The following is a 17603-nucleotide window of genomic DNA, read 5'->3' as shown; positions in this document are numbered from 1 at the left end:
CACATGTTTCTGAGACTTTATTTCCCTTGTGTGACTCCTGACTGCATAACATTGAGACTCTGAATCTTTACAGTGTGTTGATTCTCTGTAGCTTGTTCTAGATTTTGCGTGTAGGTAGCATTTCAGTGCCAGTTGGGAGATCTGAACTGAGGGCTTGAATGTCAGCACTCTTACACTGCTGGTAGGAACTGTTTAAGGATGTCCATGGATTTTCTTTTTGCGTTTTTGAATATCTGACCTGCTAAGTGCCATTGTGTAGTTGAGACTCATGTTTTTTTAAAATGCCATTTATTGCATTACATTGCTTTAGAGAAGTCCTATTGCATAACTCCAGCATAGCATGCTTAGGTTTCTGCTGTTAATTCTTTAATGTCCCATATGAGCATGTGGAATGCTAGTAGTGGAAGTGCTTCTGAAAAGCTCAGTATTGATTTATGACATTTTCTGAATGAGCACTGTTGTTGAAAGGCTGTTGATTTAAAGGTCAAAACAATCTTTGACTGCATTGTTCACTGATGGCAAACAGTGCAATATATCTGATCTTTGCAGTGTCATCCCAGACCTTGCACCTTAGGTTCTGCTGCAATAACACAGGTAAGCGAAACCTAAGGAAACCAGTGTTTTATTTTTATTTTTTTACCAATATCCATGCAAAGAAATGCTTACCTGTGTCGTTAACATGCCTCAATGCATTCATGCTTAGTCGTAAAGAAATGTCCAGGATATTTAGTATGAAAAGCCTTTCTTTTAAGATGATCTGCTTTCATGAATGAACTGCATGATATGAGTTGTATGACTTTGCCACATTCAAGTTTCAAAAAGTGACTTTATACCCAGAAAAGGTTGTTGTGTAGTAGGTTCACTGAGGAAATGTTGTCACTGCCGTATGTGCTTAATATTTGAAATTAGTCGTATGTTTGCATCCCGGTAAGTCTGACAGTGAAATGTTCAACCGATGCTTTAGACAACTTTGACACTGGTGTAACAAACTGCATGCCATGCAAACACTGTTGCCAGAAGTTAGCAATGTGCTCAACTGTTAGGTCACAAACGGTGAAATACATGATTTTTTTATCTTTTTTTAAATTTTCTGTCGTGGTGTGAATCTGCCCTCAAAGTGCAGTGCAAATCTACTATTGAAACGCTGCTGCCTTCACTTCTCGCTCACAGTGTTGGAGGATGCTGCAAGCTTAGGTCGTAGAGTCAGGCCCTGTCGTAGTTTGTCCCCAAAAGGAGGAATCCTTTGAGTCAATGCCACTGCTGAACGTAGACCGTTCAAGAGCTCCAGTGATAAGGTAAAAACAAAAAAGCAACGCAATGAAATTCAAATTCTGTGATTGCAAAAGTGTTGGTCTGATACATGTTTTCTAGCTCGGATTGACTGTTTAGTTTTGTTTTTAATCATGCCATAGTGTATTTAGAGTTGTCTGATGGCTGTTTTTAATCGCTTGAATGCCTTCATCAGTTACCTTTTAGCAAACAGGAATGTGCTTTAGAAAGTTGGATGAGGACAGGAACTGATGTACTTCAATGACATATGCACTGTTTTTATTGGCAGTAAATTTGGGGTTTAGATGACTTCTCTGTAGTTAAAAGGTCACATATTGTTTTGTTTGAGGCTGTTCACTCTGTACATGTGAGATGCTCAGTGTTTCAACACAGAGTTCGAGTGGGTGTAGAAGACTAAAGGAGCATGCCTTAGAGGTAAAAAGGTTTCATGTGATGTGTATATTATCAAATTATTGGTTTGTTTTTTGAATGAACTGTTCTGACTTTTGAGATGTTGCCATGTTCATTAATAAAGTTGTAACAAATAAAGTGGACTAATGAACTTGAATTTTTATCAGATTGAACAAGAAAAACAAAATACCCATCAAGCACATTAAAGTCTTTTTATTTGCTTAATTTATACACAAAAACAAGGTGAACTCACAAATCTTAAACTTTATTCCCTGTCTGTTGACAAAATGAGAAACCTTTTAAGGATAGTTTCACAAGTCTTACAGCCACTCACACTGACTGACACTGTTTATTGTTCCTGTTCATCCTGGCCCTGAACGGATCCATTCCTTATAAGATTCCTATTAAATGTGACAAAATCCACAAATAAACTGAGGCTCTTCCAAAGCTGAGTCCAATTTGAATCAATCATAAAATAAATAACCAATTAAAATTCTTTCAGGACATCCCATTTGCTTTACTATTATGTGGCCAAAAATGACTGATCAGAATCACTGCTCATCTGATCACAAATGAATTATATCATTAGACACTTATATCCTGCTGGGAAATACTCAAGTGAAATAAATCTAGACCAAATTGTCCAATTGAAAAGTGTTTTTCCATTATACTTAGTTGTTCATGTATTAAAAGCTCTTAAACCTGGTGATCCCTGCAGAAAGCCTACTTTAATCACAGCGCTATGAATAATTTGAACGGGAAATTTCGATTGTCATCGTTTGTCAGTTATTGCACATCAATTTAGATTTAGACTGATTTTCTTAAATGGAAACCAACCAAATTATCACAACCTGACCAAACCAGTTATAACTCAGGGAGGAAACTGGATCTTTAACTAATGACCTGTATTATAGATTGATTTATAGATTATTTTCTCAATCATTTGGTATATAGACTCAACAAATATCAAAACATCCCCACCCAAAGTTACTAGAGTCTAAAATGTGTAGTAGTACAAAACCCAAAGATATTCAGTTACCATCATAAAAGAAAACAAGAAAATAGTCTCATGAGAAGCTGAAACCTGGGAATTTTGGCCAGTTGCTGATAAATATTTTGAATCTTTTCATATCAGTCCAACTTTGGAAGATAACTCTTTGAATTGTCAAACTCAGATTACTTTGGAAGCTTGTTTACACAAGAGGACTGTGGATTTCCTCCCAATAGGATTGGATTTGTTTATGAGCAGGACTAATGATTTTGTCAACGTACATTTACTGTAGGTGTGAGTGTTGTTTTAAGACAGATTCACATTATTCCAAGTGTCTATCCCGCAAAAAGAGCTGATGACAGTATGAATCACTTCAGGGTCGTCCATCAGCCCTGAAATGTTTCACACCGTTGCTCCAATGTGCAGCATTTTGGAATCAACTCTTCTCGTATTGTCAATACACATTTAGTCCTGCAGTAACGCCACTGCTCAAAGCTTTCATGTGGTGCATGTCCTGTACATGGCAGTGACTGATTAGCAGAGCAGACATTAATAATAATATATTAGTACATTTCAAACCTCACAGGTCATGAAAAACAAAAAGACTTTTTCAGACTGACATTCAGTGATGAAGACAAGGCTTGAATATGTGCAGTGACAGTAAGGCTTCTTGTGTGTTCGCCCGTCATGAAACAGAGGGGCACAAGTTGTGAAACAGCTGGAGGGTTATGAAACAGTGAAGTATAATCTTTTATGTCCTGTAGCTGATGGGATCATGGTCCTAGTGGACTGAATGTGCTGGGATTAATTTAATATTGCATAAAGGTTTACGAGTCCTGGTGCCAAAAAACAAAAAAAAAAAACATCTTTCCCTTTTGAAGTAACTTAATTTAACGACAGCGCTCAGCCTGACCCATTTCTTCTGTTTATGACTCCAGTCAAAACATTTTATTCTACATTTCTCAAATTGAGTCCCTTTGTTCACATGTGCTTTTAACAAACACACAAAGTACATTTAATGGTTTTGCATTGCACATGTTCAGTAGGATGTGGAAATTACATCTAGCAAATCTGATGAAGTTTAAAAGTTTACAGCACTGGTTTTCAAACTACTGTCTGTTTGAAGCTGATCACAAAACCACTGATGCGAACAGGCACAACTACGACTTCTAAAAAATAAATCCTGCATCATTTAGCTGTATGATAAAATAAATATGGTAAAATATCTTCCTCTTTTTTCCACACGAATTGCTCTTACTGGCAATAAATATGTCTCAATTTACACAGAGTGATATCTACTGCAAGAGAGTCGGTGCCAGGCTCACAGCAAGGTTCAGTTATAAATATTATTGCTCTGATATTTTAAAACTAACGTACACTGCCATGGCACAGTGAAAAGGGGCTGGGGAGAGGAGGAGGCCACACCGGAGATAATGATCATGTGTGAAGGCAGACAGCTGGCTCAGTCTATCTGGATCCTCAGACACAGAGCAATGGGAGCACACGGCATGATGGGAGATGTGAGGAGTGGATTTCAGACCTTGGTGAAATAGTGTTTTACGTTAAAATTCTTCAGTGAGTGTTGAGTTTAACCAAATGGGTGCAAATTAAGTCATGTCAGAGGGTGAAGTCGCAAGACTGAAGCTTCTGGCTCTGACCCCCCCCTCCCCCAATAGGTTGCACCACAGATAAAAGATGCCTTCACACCTACACATAGTTTCTTTCTTTGGTCCAATGGTTGGTGTGAACTTACGCTAGAATAAATGCTGAGGTTATCATATGGAGATTCCTTCTCGTCTCTCATTGCACTCCTGCCTCCAGCAGGGTGCTGGACACCAGCTGCACCCGCGGGGAACTGCAGCCGTTGATGTGCCGCAGCGAGTCGGCTCCCAGGTAGGCAAGCAGCAGCTCGGAGCGGCGGTGCAGCAGGTGGAGCATGTCCTCGGCCAGACTCTCCACTGATGTGTAGCGCACTTTGTCCAGGTCAAAAATGTCCTTCAGGAAGTACAGCACCTGGTCCTACAGGAGAAGCATGATTCATGAGCGAATGGATGAAAACTGAACTTGAGGTCAACAGCTTCATCTTTTCTCAGAAAGGCTGAATATACTTCTCAGATACATTTTCACCATGTCAATAATTCTCAAAAACCTGATTCATTAATTTCAATTTCTTATTTTAGAAAAAAAAAAGGGGGGGGGGCTTGATTGGTGATTGTTCTGAAAATATTTAAAAAGCATTTTTTTTTAAGTTGTCCCTGTCACAAGATGACTTTGGATGCTGTAAATTAAAATGAACAGTGACCATGGATAAATAAATAAACTCTAAATTGATGAGCCCTATTTATTCGTCATGATGTTACAACACATCAACATCTCCAATTTGAAATTTTCCTCCTATATAAATATTCCCTTTACAGGGATATATGACAAAGAAGGGCAGCAAACATTTGGCTTTTTTTCACAGCTTTTGCTTGAAAAATTAGTGAAACGATTTATTGATTTCAATTTGACTAATCACCACGTTCAGAATAATAAACTGGCAGATATCATGTGTTCGTGGTGTTATTTTCTGGTGCTGAGACCGACCTTGAAGAAGCAGCAGAAGTCGTGCAGGGAGCTCTTGGGCCCCAGGAAGCCCCAGGCCAGGACCGGGCTGATCTGTTCACACACAGTGTAGAAATGAGCGATGAACCCGTCAGAAACCTGAGACAGAAGAGGAGTGACAGATTAGACTCTCCACTAACTGAACGCATACCAACTAACAGCTGAGTAAACTGGTAGTTAGTCAGTTGTGTCTAATTATTGTGCATCTGTGCTATCCGCTGCATTTCTTCACAGTCCTGTAACAGGACACTAGAAAACATCATGAGGGCGTTGGACTTGTACCTTCATGTGTTGTCTCTTCTGCTTCAGCACTGACCAACAGCTTGATGCCACCGCCTGTGAAACACATACACATCACATTCAATGGAAAGACAAAAGTCACCAACTGGAACATGCTGAAATCCTCCAACTATAGAGCTTCTTAACAAAATGTGTAACCCATTTTCTCCAGGACCCCCCCCCCCCGTTTTGGTATGTTTTTTTTGTTTTTTTTTTAAAATCATGTTCACTTTACAGTTCGACTCACCGTTTCCTTGAAGGAGCTGTTGAGCCAGCGGTTGTTGATCACGTTCTGGATGGAGATTGGTGGATTCTCCAGGTCCTCAAATGAATCCATCAGGATGAAGTCCAGCACTATATCATAGAAGTTCAAGTGCTTCACCTGGTGAGGGTGAGTTTAAAATATTATTATTCAAAAAAGCAAAGAGCAGTTGGCACTTTTCCTCTTGGTACTGGCTGCGATTGGACAGTCAGACAGAGACACTTACTCCTCGTGTGGCCAGCTCCACCTCTGTGTTTTCCCAGTGCTCTGTGTGCTCTAAGAAGGAAATCATCTCTTCGAACACCTCCTCGAATCTCTTTGGGCTCTGGAAACCAAACAGTAACAGTCAGGACGGAAACATCTCACCACGGATCATTCTATTCACTAACTGCGGCTTCAGTCTCACCTTCTGCGCTTTAACAATAATGGAAGACAGTATTTTCTTTCCTGTTTCGGCCAGAAACATCCTGGTCGCCCTCTCGCACAGAATGAGCTGGAGACACAAAACATTATTTTACTCACACTGATCCTTTTTTAAATGGATGGTGCAAAACTTGAAAATTCAAACTCTACACATAAGTAGCTTTTAAGTTGCAAGTTTAATGGTTCCCACTGTGTAACATTCAGAGTCGTGGCACGATCCAAAGACATTAAGATTTCACCCGTTCCTGTTTTGATGCTGCATTTCCATCTGAATGGAAAACAGCTACATCTGAACATTGACTGCAAGCCGCAAAATGTGTTCAAATAGACAATGTTTTAATCCAACTCATATTTCTCAGGTCAAAATGTTTTTTTTTGTTTTTATTGTCTTGCACCTCTGTGATGTGCGTATAATTACAGCTCTGCAATTGTATTTCTATCTCAGAAAAAAGGAATATCAGCTGTGTATCCTCAATACAGCTGTAAAAAAACAAAAACAAAACAACAATCCAAACTTCCCACTCTGGTACGCAACTTTCTAAATTCCACAACATTCAGGAAATCCCATTACCTCAGTAGGAACCATGTTATAGTGCTGGATTTCAACTTATTAGGCTTGACTGTACCTGACATGCCTGCCGGACACAGTGCAACTTAGCCAGGAAATCCAAGTCCCCAAGACACTCCAGCATCTCAGTCCTGATGATGAAAGATGAGGAAAAGGCCAATGAGATCAAAATGTCTGCAGAAAAGACAGGCTGCAAAAAACGAAACGAAAGACTGTCCAGCCTCTGTGAAGTACTGCAGGTTTCCTGGTGCTGCCAGTCTTCTGTATTTCATGAGTGTTATATCAGTTAGTGTATTTACCGCAGCACTCTGCAGGAAATCTTGCCGTCCTCGGCCATCTGAAGCGCCTCCTCGTAGAACAAGTGGTGACCCAGGGCGAAGACACTCCTCAGCTCTCTGTGTTCTGACAGCTGACACACACACACAAGCTTTAAGTGTACACACTACTTACTCCTTTACTGCACACACTACTTACTACTCCCATAATATATGTTTTCCCCCACTGTTGCTGTATTGTTTTTCAATCTATAAAAAGAAAAGATGCTTCCTAATCTGATGAACTTCTTGGTGGACAACTTCTTGTCCCACCTATTGTTGTTCGGAATAAGTTCAGCTTCACCATGTTCTGGATTACAGTGTAAACTCTCATGTCATGTCTGACCTCGGTGCTTTCCCCCTTATTCATTATTAAGTATTGTTGTGCTGTTTTGATCAGTATTATAAAACCATTCCCTGACAGTGCAGAGACGTCTCCATGTTGTAGTATAGTGGATGTTATAGTAAAAACAGCTGCAGACAGACAGTGAGCTGAATGTTGTACACTAATGGAGGAATGTGGAGGGTCTATTTTTAGTGACCCAGTTTCACTGCGGAGAGCTCAACCCTCTACTCACTGGTCAGGAAGTGGGGAACAAGTATCTTAATTTTAAGCCTTAATAAATATTGGAGAATTATCTATTTAACTGTAGGTGCTTAGCTGCTCACTAAAGTTCAACTGTTTAACAGCCATGTACATCAAATGAAGCGCAGTGAACGTGTTAATCACCCAGTCCTGGTGGAGATTTCCAACATCTAGAACTTGTCTGAACATTTCATTTCAGGGAATTCAGATGTAGCTTCAGTAAATAAGTCAGTGATTCTTAAGCACCAGTTTATTTTTGTACTTCGTCGGTCAAGTGCACCAGTAGCAGCGGATACACAGCTCGAGCCCCCACAGTGACTTAATGAGTCAAACAGATAAGCTGAGAAGAGTTTAACAGCGGGCGGAAAACCTGCAGGAAGATCAGAGCTATTTGAATCAAACTCCTGCTGAGAACCAGTCAGACATCTGAGAATAAGATGTTTGCTTGTTTCTCTTCAGCTATGACTCAGGTAAATCACCTGTGGGCTTGCGAAGCATTATATTTATTACACTACACTTCTATATATTTTTAATGATTATTGGTGTATTTGTGAAAAAACATTTTACTACATGTAAAGTTGCAGCAACACACTGTATAGTAATCAGAGCAACACTCTTGTAGTGAATCGGACAAACGCTGTATTCATATACATAATGCTGAAAAGCTGTGGTTTATCAAGTTGCCTGATTTGTGACCACATCTGAAGGTGTTGACTATATTGTGTGAATCGCTGCTTTTGTTTTATGTTATAAAAGCTTCTGAAAGCTGCCGACACTTTATATCAACCAGGCCGTAATCCATAGTTTCCTTTTGAAAACTTCAACTACTGTACTTCAATAAGACCTGCTTATAAATAAACTCTGACGATTTTTCTTCACACTGAACCAAAGAACATGAGCTGCAGTGTTCAGTCATCATCCTCACAATAAGTTACTAAAGAATATATTAAAAATTCTTGAGGTGTCAATGAGATGAGTGACGAGGTGACGTGGGGATTAGTGATATTTCCAGAATGCGGTTCGGTGACTCTCTTACCTCTGCAGCAGAAACGAAAGAGTCAGTGGAGGCGATGCTGATGCTGTCTCTCAGACAGACGTCGTCCAGCTCCTCTCTGGACAAAATGTCTGCCATTTTATCTGGGAAGGAGCATAATCACGTTCACACAACTTTAATTTTGATCTTGTTATATAGTGCGGTCAACTTACAAAGCACTCTACCGACAAGCTTTTGTATGGCTTTGCAGGACATTATACAGGTTATACTTATTGTTCTTTGTTGGTCGGGAAAAATGACATAATATTGTAACAGTGACTCACCCTGGCTGTTGCTGTTGGACGAGGGCTCCGACATGCCCAACACTCCCTCAAACTCCTCCTGGAGGCGGTAAGCCCTCTGCAGCAGAGACTTGAGCCGGTGGATGAACTCTGCGCTGATGGCGTCCTGATCACAAAACATTCATGATGAACTAGAGATATATGACTCAGACTGACAGGTACTAATGCTTCATCTTAACAAACTTTAATACGCGAGTGTTGACGTATGGATAGAAGATATAGTGAGTGTACTGTGAGTTTTACTTCTCGGATGCATAAATCTTCTGATCTACTCATTCTTGGGGAAATGAATTCTTGTTATCCGGAGAGTTATCTTCCTACTTTACAGCAGTATGAACACTTCCCCACCGGATAGTTGTTGATGGTAATATGCGGGACACTTTTAAAGCCGGGTGCTGTCCTCTGCTGGGGAAGTCGGATCACAATGTACCTGCACCTGCTCCCCATGTATCAAGCCAAGGTGAAACAGGAGAAACCAATAACTACTTATTTTAAATCACCTATTTTAAACCATGCCCCTGCCCTTTGTCCTCATCTTTGTCCTTTGCTGTGCAATTTGTATTGAACCCTTGAATGTAGTAATGTAAGCTGGTGCCAGCTGGGGCAGAGGTAAGATAAAGGAATTCAAGATTTTTTTAATACCCTCATTATTCTAAATGCCTCTTCACTCCTCATCAGTTCTTTCGCGGGAACCCCCCTTGACCTAATTTTAAATAAGCTTCTAAAGAGGCCCAACAGTGCAGAGGGGATATCCTTGACAGAAGACCAAGCAGCAGACTGGACGTCTGTTTGGGTGCCCAGGCTTAACTATTTGACCCGCGCTAATCCAAAGCCCTTTAAACCAGGTAGCAGAGCCAGTGAGTTAGCTGTTACACAATCCAAACCCTGTGACACCGGTGGGTTGTGAGAATGCTGGTTATTCATATGTGACCTGTAACGCAGTGTTTGTGGGCGATCTACTCCTCTCAGCCTTCCTCTGGTATAAAGGAGCAGAGGACACACAGACAATGAATCAATACACCAACTCTTGAGTCTCAGGCTGAAGAAGAAGCTGTCCAATTACTTTATGTGGTGTTAGAGCAAAATGGCCGTTTACAGGCTCCCGGGTGATGGGACATTTCCTTGTTAAAAAAATACATCATCTTAAAAATGATCATCTGGATAGCTGCTTTACTTCAGTCATTGTTTACGTGTGTTCACCTCCTTGCTCTGCTCGGCGATGGCGTCTCCAGCTCCCGTTTTGACGGAGGCACAACTCGCGTCGTCCTCAGCCTGCCTGCTCCTGAATGTCAGCGCTTCCTCCCACCGCCGAAGAGCCTCTTCAAACAAATCCATACCTGCAAACACAACACACATCAACCTTGAATTTCCCTAAAATTTCAAGCCCCATTTCAAAACAAAGCAACCCATCAAAAACTGGTTATTAAGAGGAATTAAAACAGTTTTATGGACTGAATACTTCCATTATTTTGACATTTATTATGTGGTCCATAAGTGTTTTTACCCATGAGGTACAGGTTTTCAGGCGTGGTGACTGGTAAGTTGACCACACTGCAGATGTCAGCGTCCCCCACTCTGTCCCAACAGATGGACTCATTCGCGCAGGTGCTGCTGCTCGATGAGTTCATGCTTTTTACCTGCAGAGACAGCAAACGAACAAACTTAACTTTCAAGCAGCGGTAACAGCTTCTTAATACAAAAACAATGCACCATTCGGGTTGTGCTTTAACCATTGAGTGTACAGATGCAGGCCTACAAATACAATCTAGAAAAGCTGTGGGGAAACTGGCATCTGTAAATATATAAATGCTAATCACATGTACAAGAAATTTATACCACTCATCATCGTACATAATAGACCCTACCTACAGATCACATACAGTACGAGTAAATGCTATTTGACCACCAGCTTCATTCATCATTTACTTCTGAATCTAGGGGAGAGCTCACATCAAGCGCATTTGAATTGACAACAAAACCTAACACAAGTGAAATTATGTCACTGTGGACAACAAATCTTAATCATCACTGGTTTGTATATATTAGGAAAATGGGAACCGCAACAAACCGCATATAAAAAAATGCAGCATAATCAATCTTTCTATTCTGATTTAGACAAAAAAAAATCTGTAACCAAACTCTTTGTCTTTGTCTCACCGAGGCCAAGCTCAGCAGCGACCCGGACAGCTTCCTGTAGTCTGCTGTAGTGAGGACCAGACCAGAGGAGTAGCCATTCTTGGAGTTGAGAGAGAGAGTGATGTTTTGACTGGTGTTATCTGGACAGATAAAGAGAGTTTAGAGATAAGAGAATGATCAGAATACGGTGATCACGGTACATGAACATGTAGCAGGATTAAACAACGGAGAGGCCATGTTGATGATTGTAACACCACAACTGTGTAACTAACCTTTTCTGCTGTAGATGATTTGAAAAAAAATGTATCTAGTCACTGTTTAAACTTGTATAAAGTTTGTCCATATATTTTAAAAGAAAAATCTATTGAATCAGTTATATTGAAAAGAATGAATTACCCTGGCTAACTGCTTCTTGCATTCAGCCCCATATAATCCTAAATTTCTGTACATTTCTCTTTAGGACTAATCAGCAGTATAAATCTTCCTACGTTAGATTAAATGAGTTAAAGCATTTATCTAGAGCCGGCTGTTAACAGTTAAAAGGTAATTAAGGTTCAGACTAGCATGTCAGTTTGATTACATCACAAACCTGGTTGGTGGTTCAGGGTAAAAAATATCACAGGAAGTCTTACCGTTCCCTGCTGGGGAGAAGAACTCAAAGCCAGCCTGCTCCCACTGAGGCGAGTGAACCTTCTTTCTGCCCTTCCTCCTCTGGAAGCGCCGTGCGAGGAGGAGGAGCGAGACGGCCCCAAAGGCAGTGGCGGCCACCAGCTTCTTGGTGCCTGTGCTGACACTCACCTGGAGGACAGGCAGAGGGAGGAAGAGCCAGAGGTTAAATGTTTATGCGCTTTAAAAAGAACTTTGTACAGCAGATTGGTTTCTGCCTTGTTTGGTTAACCTGGGATGGTTAAAAAAAAAAAAAAAAAATCAGATCTCTTTTCCTCACCACAGGAATAATGAGATCTCAAAACTCACACACACTACAACACGCTCCTTTGTGTTACTGTTGTTGTTCAATTATAGCTGTTACATGTAAAACCGACCGGGGAAGAAGACAATCTTACATTAGGACTCAATCTCAAAAACAACCAACATGTGTCCACGGCACCGAGTATTCGACACTGGTAAATATAAGAAATGATTCTGTAGAAAACATGTTGATTTAATGTTGATACAAAGACTCAAGTATCTTTGGCACCAGCACAAAAAAAACTGAAGTGATGCCCCCAGCCTTAACACCCATAGCAAAATGGCTGTTAGCGCTAACCCTAACTCTAAACCCATTTAGGTTAAATGAGCAAAAAGATATCCTGAAACAATTCAACAAAGTTAAAACTACTGCAACATATATTACACATTTCTGGCCCATGTTTTGTTTGGTGCTGTTATTTTCATATTCCAACAGACAAGACCGAAATAATGTGACATTAGATCCAGATACAGTACCGATGATCCTCAACAGCAATAGATATATATAGATATAGATTGATGGCTGAAAATGTTTAAGTGATACAAAACATAAACAGTTAAAATGAGGATGTAAAGCCTATCAGAATCAAAAAGCAAGAGCTTCTTTCTAGAGGTGGAAGTTGGCATTCAGACATTTTTTGCAAACACGCAAGCAGAAATCAATCAAACCTGTAGAGAGAGATTTGTTAGGGATTGTGAAAAATATTTTGGGAAATGCAGGAACATGTTGGTTAAAGTAGCTAGATACAAAATGTTAAAAACAGAGGAAGCCTGAGGCAAAGTAGCTGTACACAAGACAGTGGCTGTCAGATCAATGATACAGTATCCAACATCCAAAAACGGATCTTTGAAAACGCTGCACTGAGGCTGGTTATTTAAAAAGCGATGATAGTTGATGACTAAACACCACAAGAGCTGGAAAAAAACATCATGGACGGAAATGTATTAAATGCAACACTTGAACGAAAACAATTTCTGCTTGTTTAGAGTTAGACTGAGGATACTCAACTGAAAATATAGTGGATACTGATTACATAACAGGCAGCACTGAGAATCAGCTACCAGCCTGTCATCTAGATTTTAAGGCATCAATTTCAGATAGCATGCATAACCGCTGTCAACTATAGATAGAAACACTGAATGGCGCAGAGATTATCCACACAGACACCGCTGCTGCACAAATGAAGATTACATAAACTCTCAGTTTGGAGCTATGACAACATCCATAATATTGACTTTTTTTTATTTTTTTAAAGCTACGGAATGGGATGTGATGATGTAATGCTGCTACTGGCCTGCATTGTTTCTGTGCTGTGTCTTCTGCTACAGCCACATCGCAGGCATGTTCCTACCAGATTCTGAATGAAATCAGATCTGCTACGTGACTCTGTGCACACACAAACTCCCCTCATGCACTACTCATAAACGCAGTAACATGAGGGTCACTGAGGGAAAAATACCGGTTAGCATCCTGAAGGACACAAAGGGCAGCAAAGAAAAACAGTGGAAATCCCCTGAAATGTTCCCATGCAAAAATGGAAGTACCTAATTCCAAGTCAGAAGCTCTTTAATGTAGTTTTGTGTCTCTTTTTAAACTGTCATTTTAATTTGCATTTCATTGTTGTCTTATATATAGGCAATATATATCTTCAATATAGGCACTCATATTGAATCTAGATTTTCATACGAGCATTTTGGCTTCTACGCAAGTAAAGAATTGTACACATCCGTTCAACCACTTTCTTGCCGGCCAGAACCTCTCCATCACGCCTTTAGCCGAAGAACTAAACTGCTCAAGAAGGTAGTAGTACTTCACATCCAAACAGATACGGCCAAAGGCATAACTAATCGGCTTAGACGAAACACTATGAATGGAGCTGTGCCAAATTCGATCAGATCAGATCTCCGAGCAACTTGTTGTGCTTCACAAAGACACACGTCTAACTAAAAAAAAAAAAAAAAAAGAAATACCTCATGTGGAAAAAAAATAGGTTAAAAGAAGGCCAGTGGATTTTTTTGACAACCGGTTGCATTAGAAAGTTTGGATGAGTGGTTCCAGGTATTTGTATTTCATGTTCTACCAGCATGCGCATGAGGGTACAAATAAACACCATGACCACAGGGGTGAGGGGCTATACAACCAAACACTGCACCTTAACTAATAACCAAAGGTTTATTTAATAAATGGATGGAGACAGTGTGGATCTTTTGATGTTGATCATTCACATGTGTTTAGAAGAACAAAAAACGACTCTCTCCCATATTCAGATTTATGATATACAAAGGGTCCACTGCAATATGACAGGCTTGTTTTGTTATTAAAATATATGAATGATCTTTGTGTTACTCTCAAAATGGGGAGTCTGCAATTGTCTAGTTGTTCTGTTTTTTTACTTTTTTCATTTCTATTGTTTGTTTGTTTTTCATTGAATTGTGTTTGTTTTTGGTACAAGAAATTGTTACAAGAAATACTAGGTTACAAAGTAGTCATTTTGTTAAAATATCATTGATAGCAATTAAAAAAGCTGTTAAGAAGAGGAACACCCACATACTTCAGACCCACTATTTGTTTAGGCCGGTATTATGATTAGACAAATCAAATATTAACAGCAACAAAGCAAATGTTTTCAATACAGTTAGGGAAAGAACCTTAAATTCAAATGAAATCATACCCTCAACAACCTCACCTCTCATGACCAAGAGACAGACACTATTCAGAACTCCCAAAAACAAAGTTGTTGACACACACCTGCCACTTTCAAATACACTCTCACCTGTGCCAGGGAGCCGTAGACGGACAGGGGTAGGTTAACCATGCGCAGGGCAGCAGCCTTGACAGACAGCTGGGAGTTGGCGAGGGTCTCATGTGTCATTGTGGCGGTCTATCCATGACTTGGCAACTCCCTTATCCACATCACCACTCTGCTGGAACTGAACAGGATGACAGGAGTGAGCGACATGCAAGGGTTTAACCTTGGAGGCTCAGGAGGGGATAAAATGACGTTATTACATAAAGCCTCTGACATACAATATCTGCAAGTAGCAATGCTTGCCCAATCTGAGTATAGTGGGGCTTATCAACCACATATTTGTTAAAATATTTTAGGGAAAAAAAAAACCTGATTACATAAAAAACTCCAATCCCAATTATTACTTGCATGAAAACTAATGAAAGAACTGACAAACTGTCAAATGACTGGATCATTCACTAATCTACAGGACTACCAGCAATCCCACCAAAGGTATGAAACATTGTACACATGCCTGAACAAAGTGGCCTTAGATATCTGCACAGTATTGCTTTCTCTAAACACAGTTCCACACTGCAGAACCACATCTTCTAAGCTGCTGTATATCCACCTGACAGGACTGCATGCAACATCCAATTAAGTTTGCACAAGAGACTCATGTGGCTCATCACATGGATGATTATCCTGTTTGAAGCTGGGTCTTAGCCTGGTAAAACGTTGTTTCTTGAGAAATAGCTTGCATTGGATTTTTGTAGAAGCTGTCACTGTCTGTGAAAATATTCATATGCTACTGACAAATTAACAATACTGAAGAGGTGCAGGTCTTGGCAATATCTCTCAATGTCAGCATTAAACCACTGTCAGTTTGGGTTTAGGATTAGTAAAAGTAAGACACACTAGTTTGAAGTTATCTTTTCAACTTGTGAGTGAGACAAATGTGTAGAATGAGATTTAAGGATACAAAGTATAACTCTTTCAGTTACAACTTTAAGATGTAACTAAGTCAAAATTAACAGTTTGTTAGTATCTCATAAATTTGTCTTTGTAAATCAAATTTTAACTTATCTCATAACTCTGGCTTTAGTTAATGTATCATTGTATTACTTTTGACCATCTCAGTTTTTATTTAGAAACTTCATGTTGTTATTTCACAATAAGGACTTAGTATATCTTGTTAATAAGAACAAGTGCAACATCGATCTCTTGATTAGTCCATCAAAAGAAAATAAATTGGCAAATACTTTGATAATAAACGAGTCATTTTGGTTATTTTTCAGGGAATAGGGGTCAAATATTCTTTGGTTTCAACTTCTTGGGCTCTGAGGAATTGTTAATGTTTTGTATTGAACAGATTAATCAATGAAGAAAATAACTGTTAGTTGCAGACTATATCATTTATCAAATTTTGAGAAACAGAGTACTGAATTTCCGTTTCTATTTCATGTTTTGTATATTATATTAATGTATTCTATTTTAACATATTTTATATCCTCTTCTGTGTTTTTAGTGCCATCTCACTACTCTACAACAAACACTGAAATAAGCACCAACAGGATGTATATAAAGCAAGTTATTACATCTAATATTTATTCCAGCACTCTTTCATGCCTGCACCACTTGTTTCCTTGTTGACAACTTCAGAAAATGGTTGACTTATATTTATATTGTATATTTGCTGTTGCTATATGGATCTGTTTTGGGTTTTTTCCACCTACTTGCTTATAGGTAATAGTCATGTGTTTATGTTTATTTATCTTTGCTCCCTGGGGATTGTTTGTAGTCATGTTTCCTGTGTACAAGCAGCACACTGAAAGCAACTAGAAACCGGAGTCTAAGTCTTTGTATGAACAAACATACTTCAACAATAAAGCTGATTCTGACCGAAATGATCAAACTTCATTCATTCTTTCATTCAGTACTGCAACACCTAAAACATCCTCAAATACATTTTAGCAATTCCTTCAAGAGTTTCAGTAACTTCCCGGGACGTTTTCAGGTACACATCGCTGAAATTAATAAATACAACACCCTACCTCTGAACCAGTTCTGTCAGGTTGATCATATTAGCACATGGTAAAGTTATTGGCCTAACTGAGCAGCTAACGGCTAACTTACCTAACAAGGCTAGTAACGGCTAGCAGTGTGCGCCCTTATTATGCCTAAACAGCCTAACAAATAAACTCGTCAGCTTGGGTGGCTGTCTTCTAACTGAGCGTGACAAATGTAAAGTATTGACAATATCACCGTTACATTTGAAAGTTTCCTCCACAGCGGTTCCCGGTGGTTTACCCGGCCCCTCCAACTGACCTCAGCGAAGGCAGAGTGAAGGACTCGGGCCACAGCACCTACCATGTAGCTTGACTTTCAAAATAAAAGCATGCTCCTTGTCATCTTTATGGAGTTTCTGCTCCCCCACGCGGCTTCCTCAAGTATTACAAATATATCCATGGTTGAATTTTTTCTGTGGGGTTTTCCATCCAAATACTGATGGGGAATTTCACAAAAATAATACCATGAATAGCTTTTGTTTATCAATTAACTTGATACAAAGTACAGTTAACGGAAAAAACAAACCAAATCAATATATGATGTGACCATCTTTGCTTTTAAAACAGGACCTTACACATAGTTTTTCAAGGTACTTTGCAGGTATATTGTTCCAAACATCTTGGTGAATTTACCACAGGTTTTCTGTGGATTTATTCT

The 17603-nt window shown here is 39.6% G+C and overlaps 1 protein-coding gene across 1 annotated transcript; it reads right to left on the bottom strand.

The window, feature by feature from the left end:
* Window positions 1–1878: 1878 nt before the first annotated feature.
* miga1 (mitoguardin 1) lies at window positions 1879–17247 on the bottom strand. Its single transcript, XM_056392390.1, has 16 exons — window positions 17148–17247; window positions 14922–15078; window positions 11811–11976; window positions 11200–11318; window positions 10547–10679; window positions 10243–10379; window positions 9025–9148; window positions 8744–8844; window positions 7107–7216; window positions 6866–6938; window positions 6223–6309; window positions 6043–6141; window positions 5802–5936; window positions 5558–5611; window positions 5258–5374; window positions 1879–4690 (listed from the first exon to the last, which is right to left on the bottom strand). Exons 2-16 carry the CDS (start codon window positions 15018–15020, stop codon window positions 4472–4474), a joined length of 1773 nt encoding a protein of 590 aa, XP_056248365.1. The 5' UTR covers window positions 15021–15078; window positions 17148–17247; the 3' UTR covers window positions 1879–4471.
* Between the last annotated feature and the right edge of the window lie 356 nt (window positions 17248–17603).

This window comes from Seriola aureovittata, chromosome 12, assembly GCF_021018895.1.
Source record: "Seriola aureovittata isolate HTS-2021-v1 ecotype China chromosome 12, ASM2101889v1, whole genome shotgun sequence".
In the NCBI taxonomy this organism is placed as follows: domain Eukaryota; kingdom Metazoa; phylum Chordata; class Actinopteri; order Carangiformes; family Carangidae; genus Seriola; species Seriola aureovittata.
Note: the sequence above shows the minus strand (reverse complement) of the source record. Positions and strands in the feature narration are given on the sequence as shown.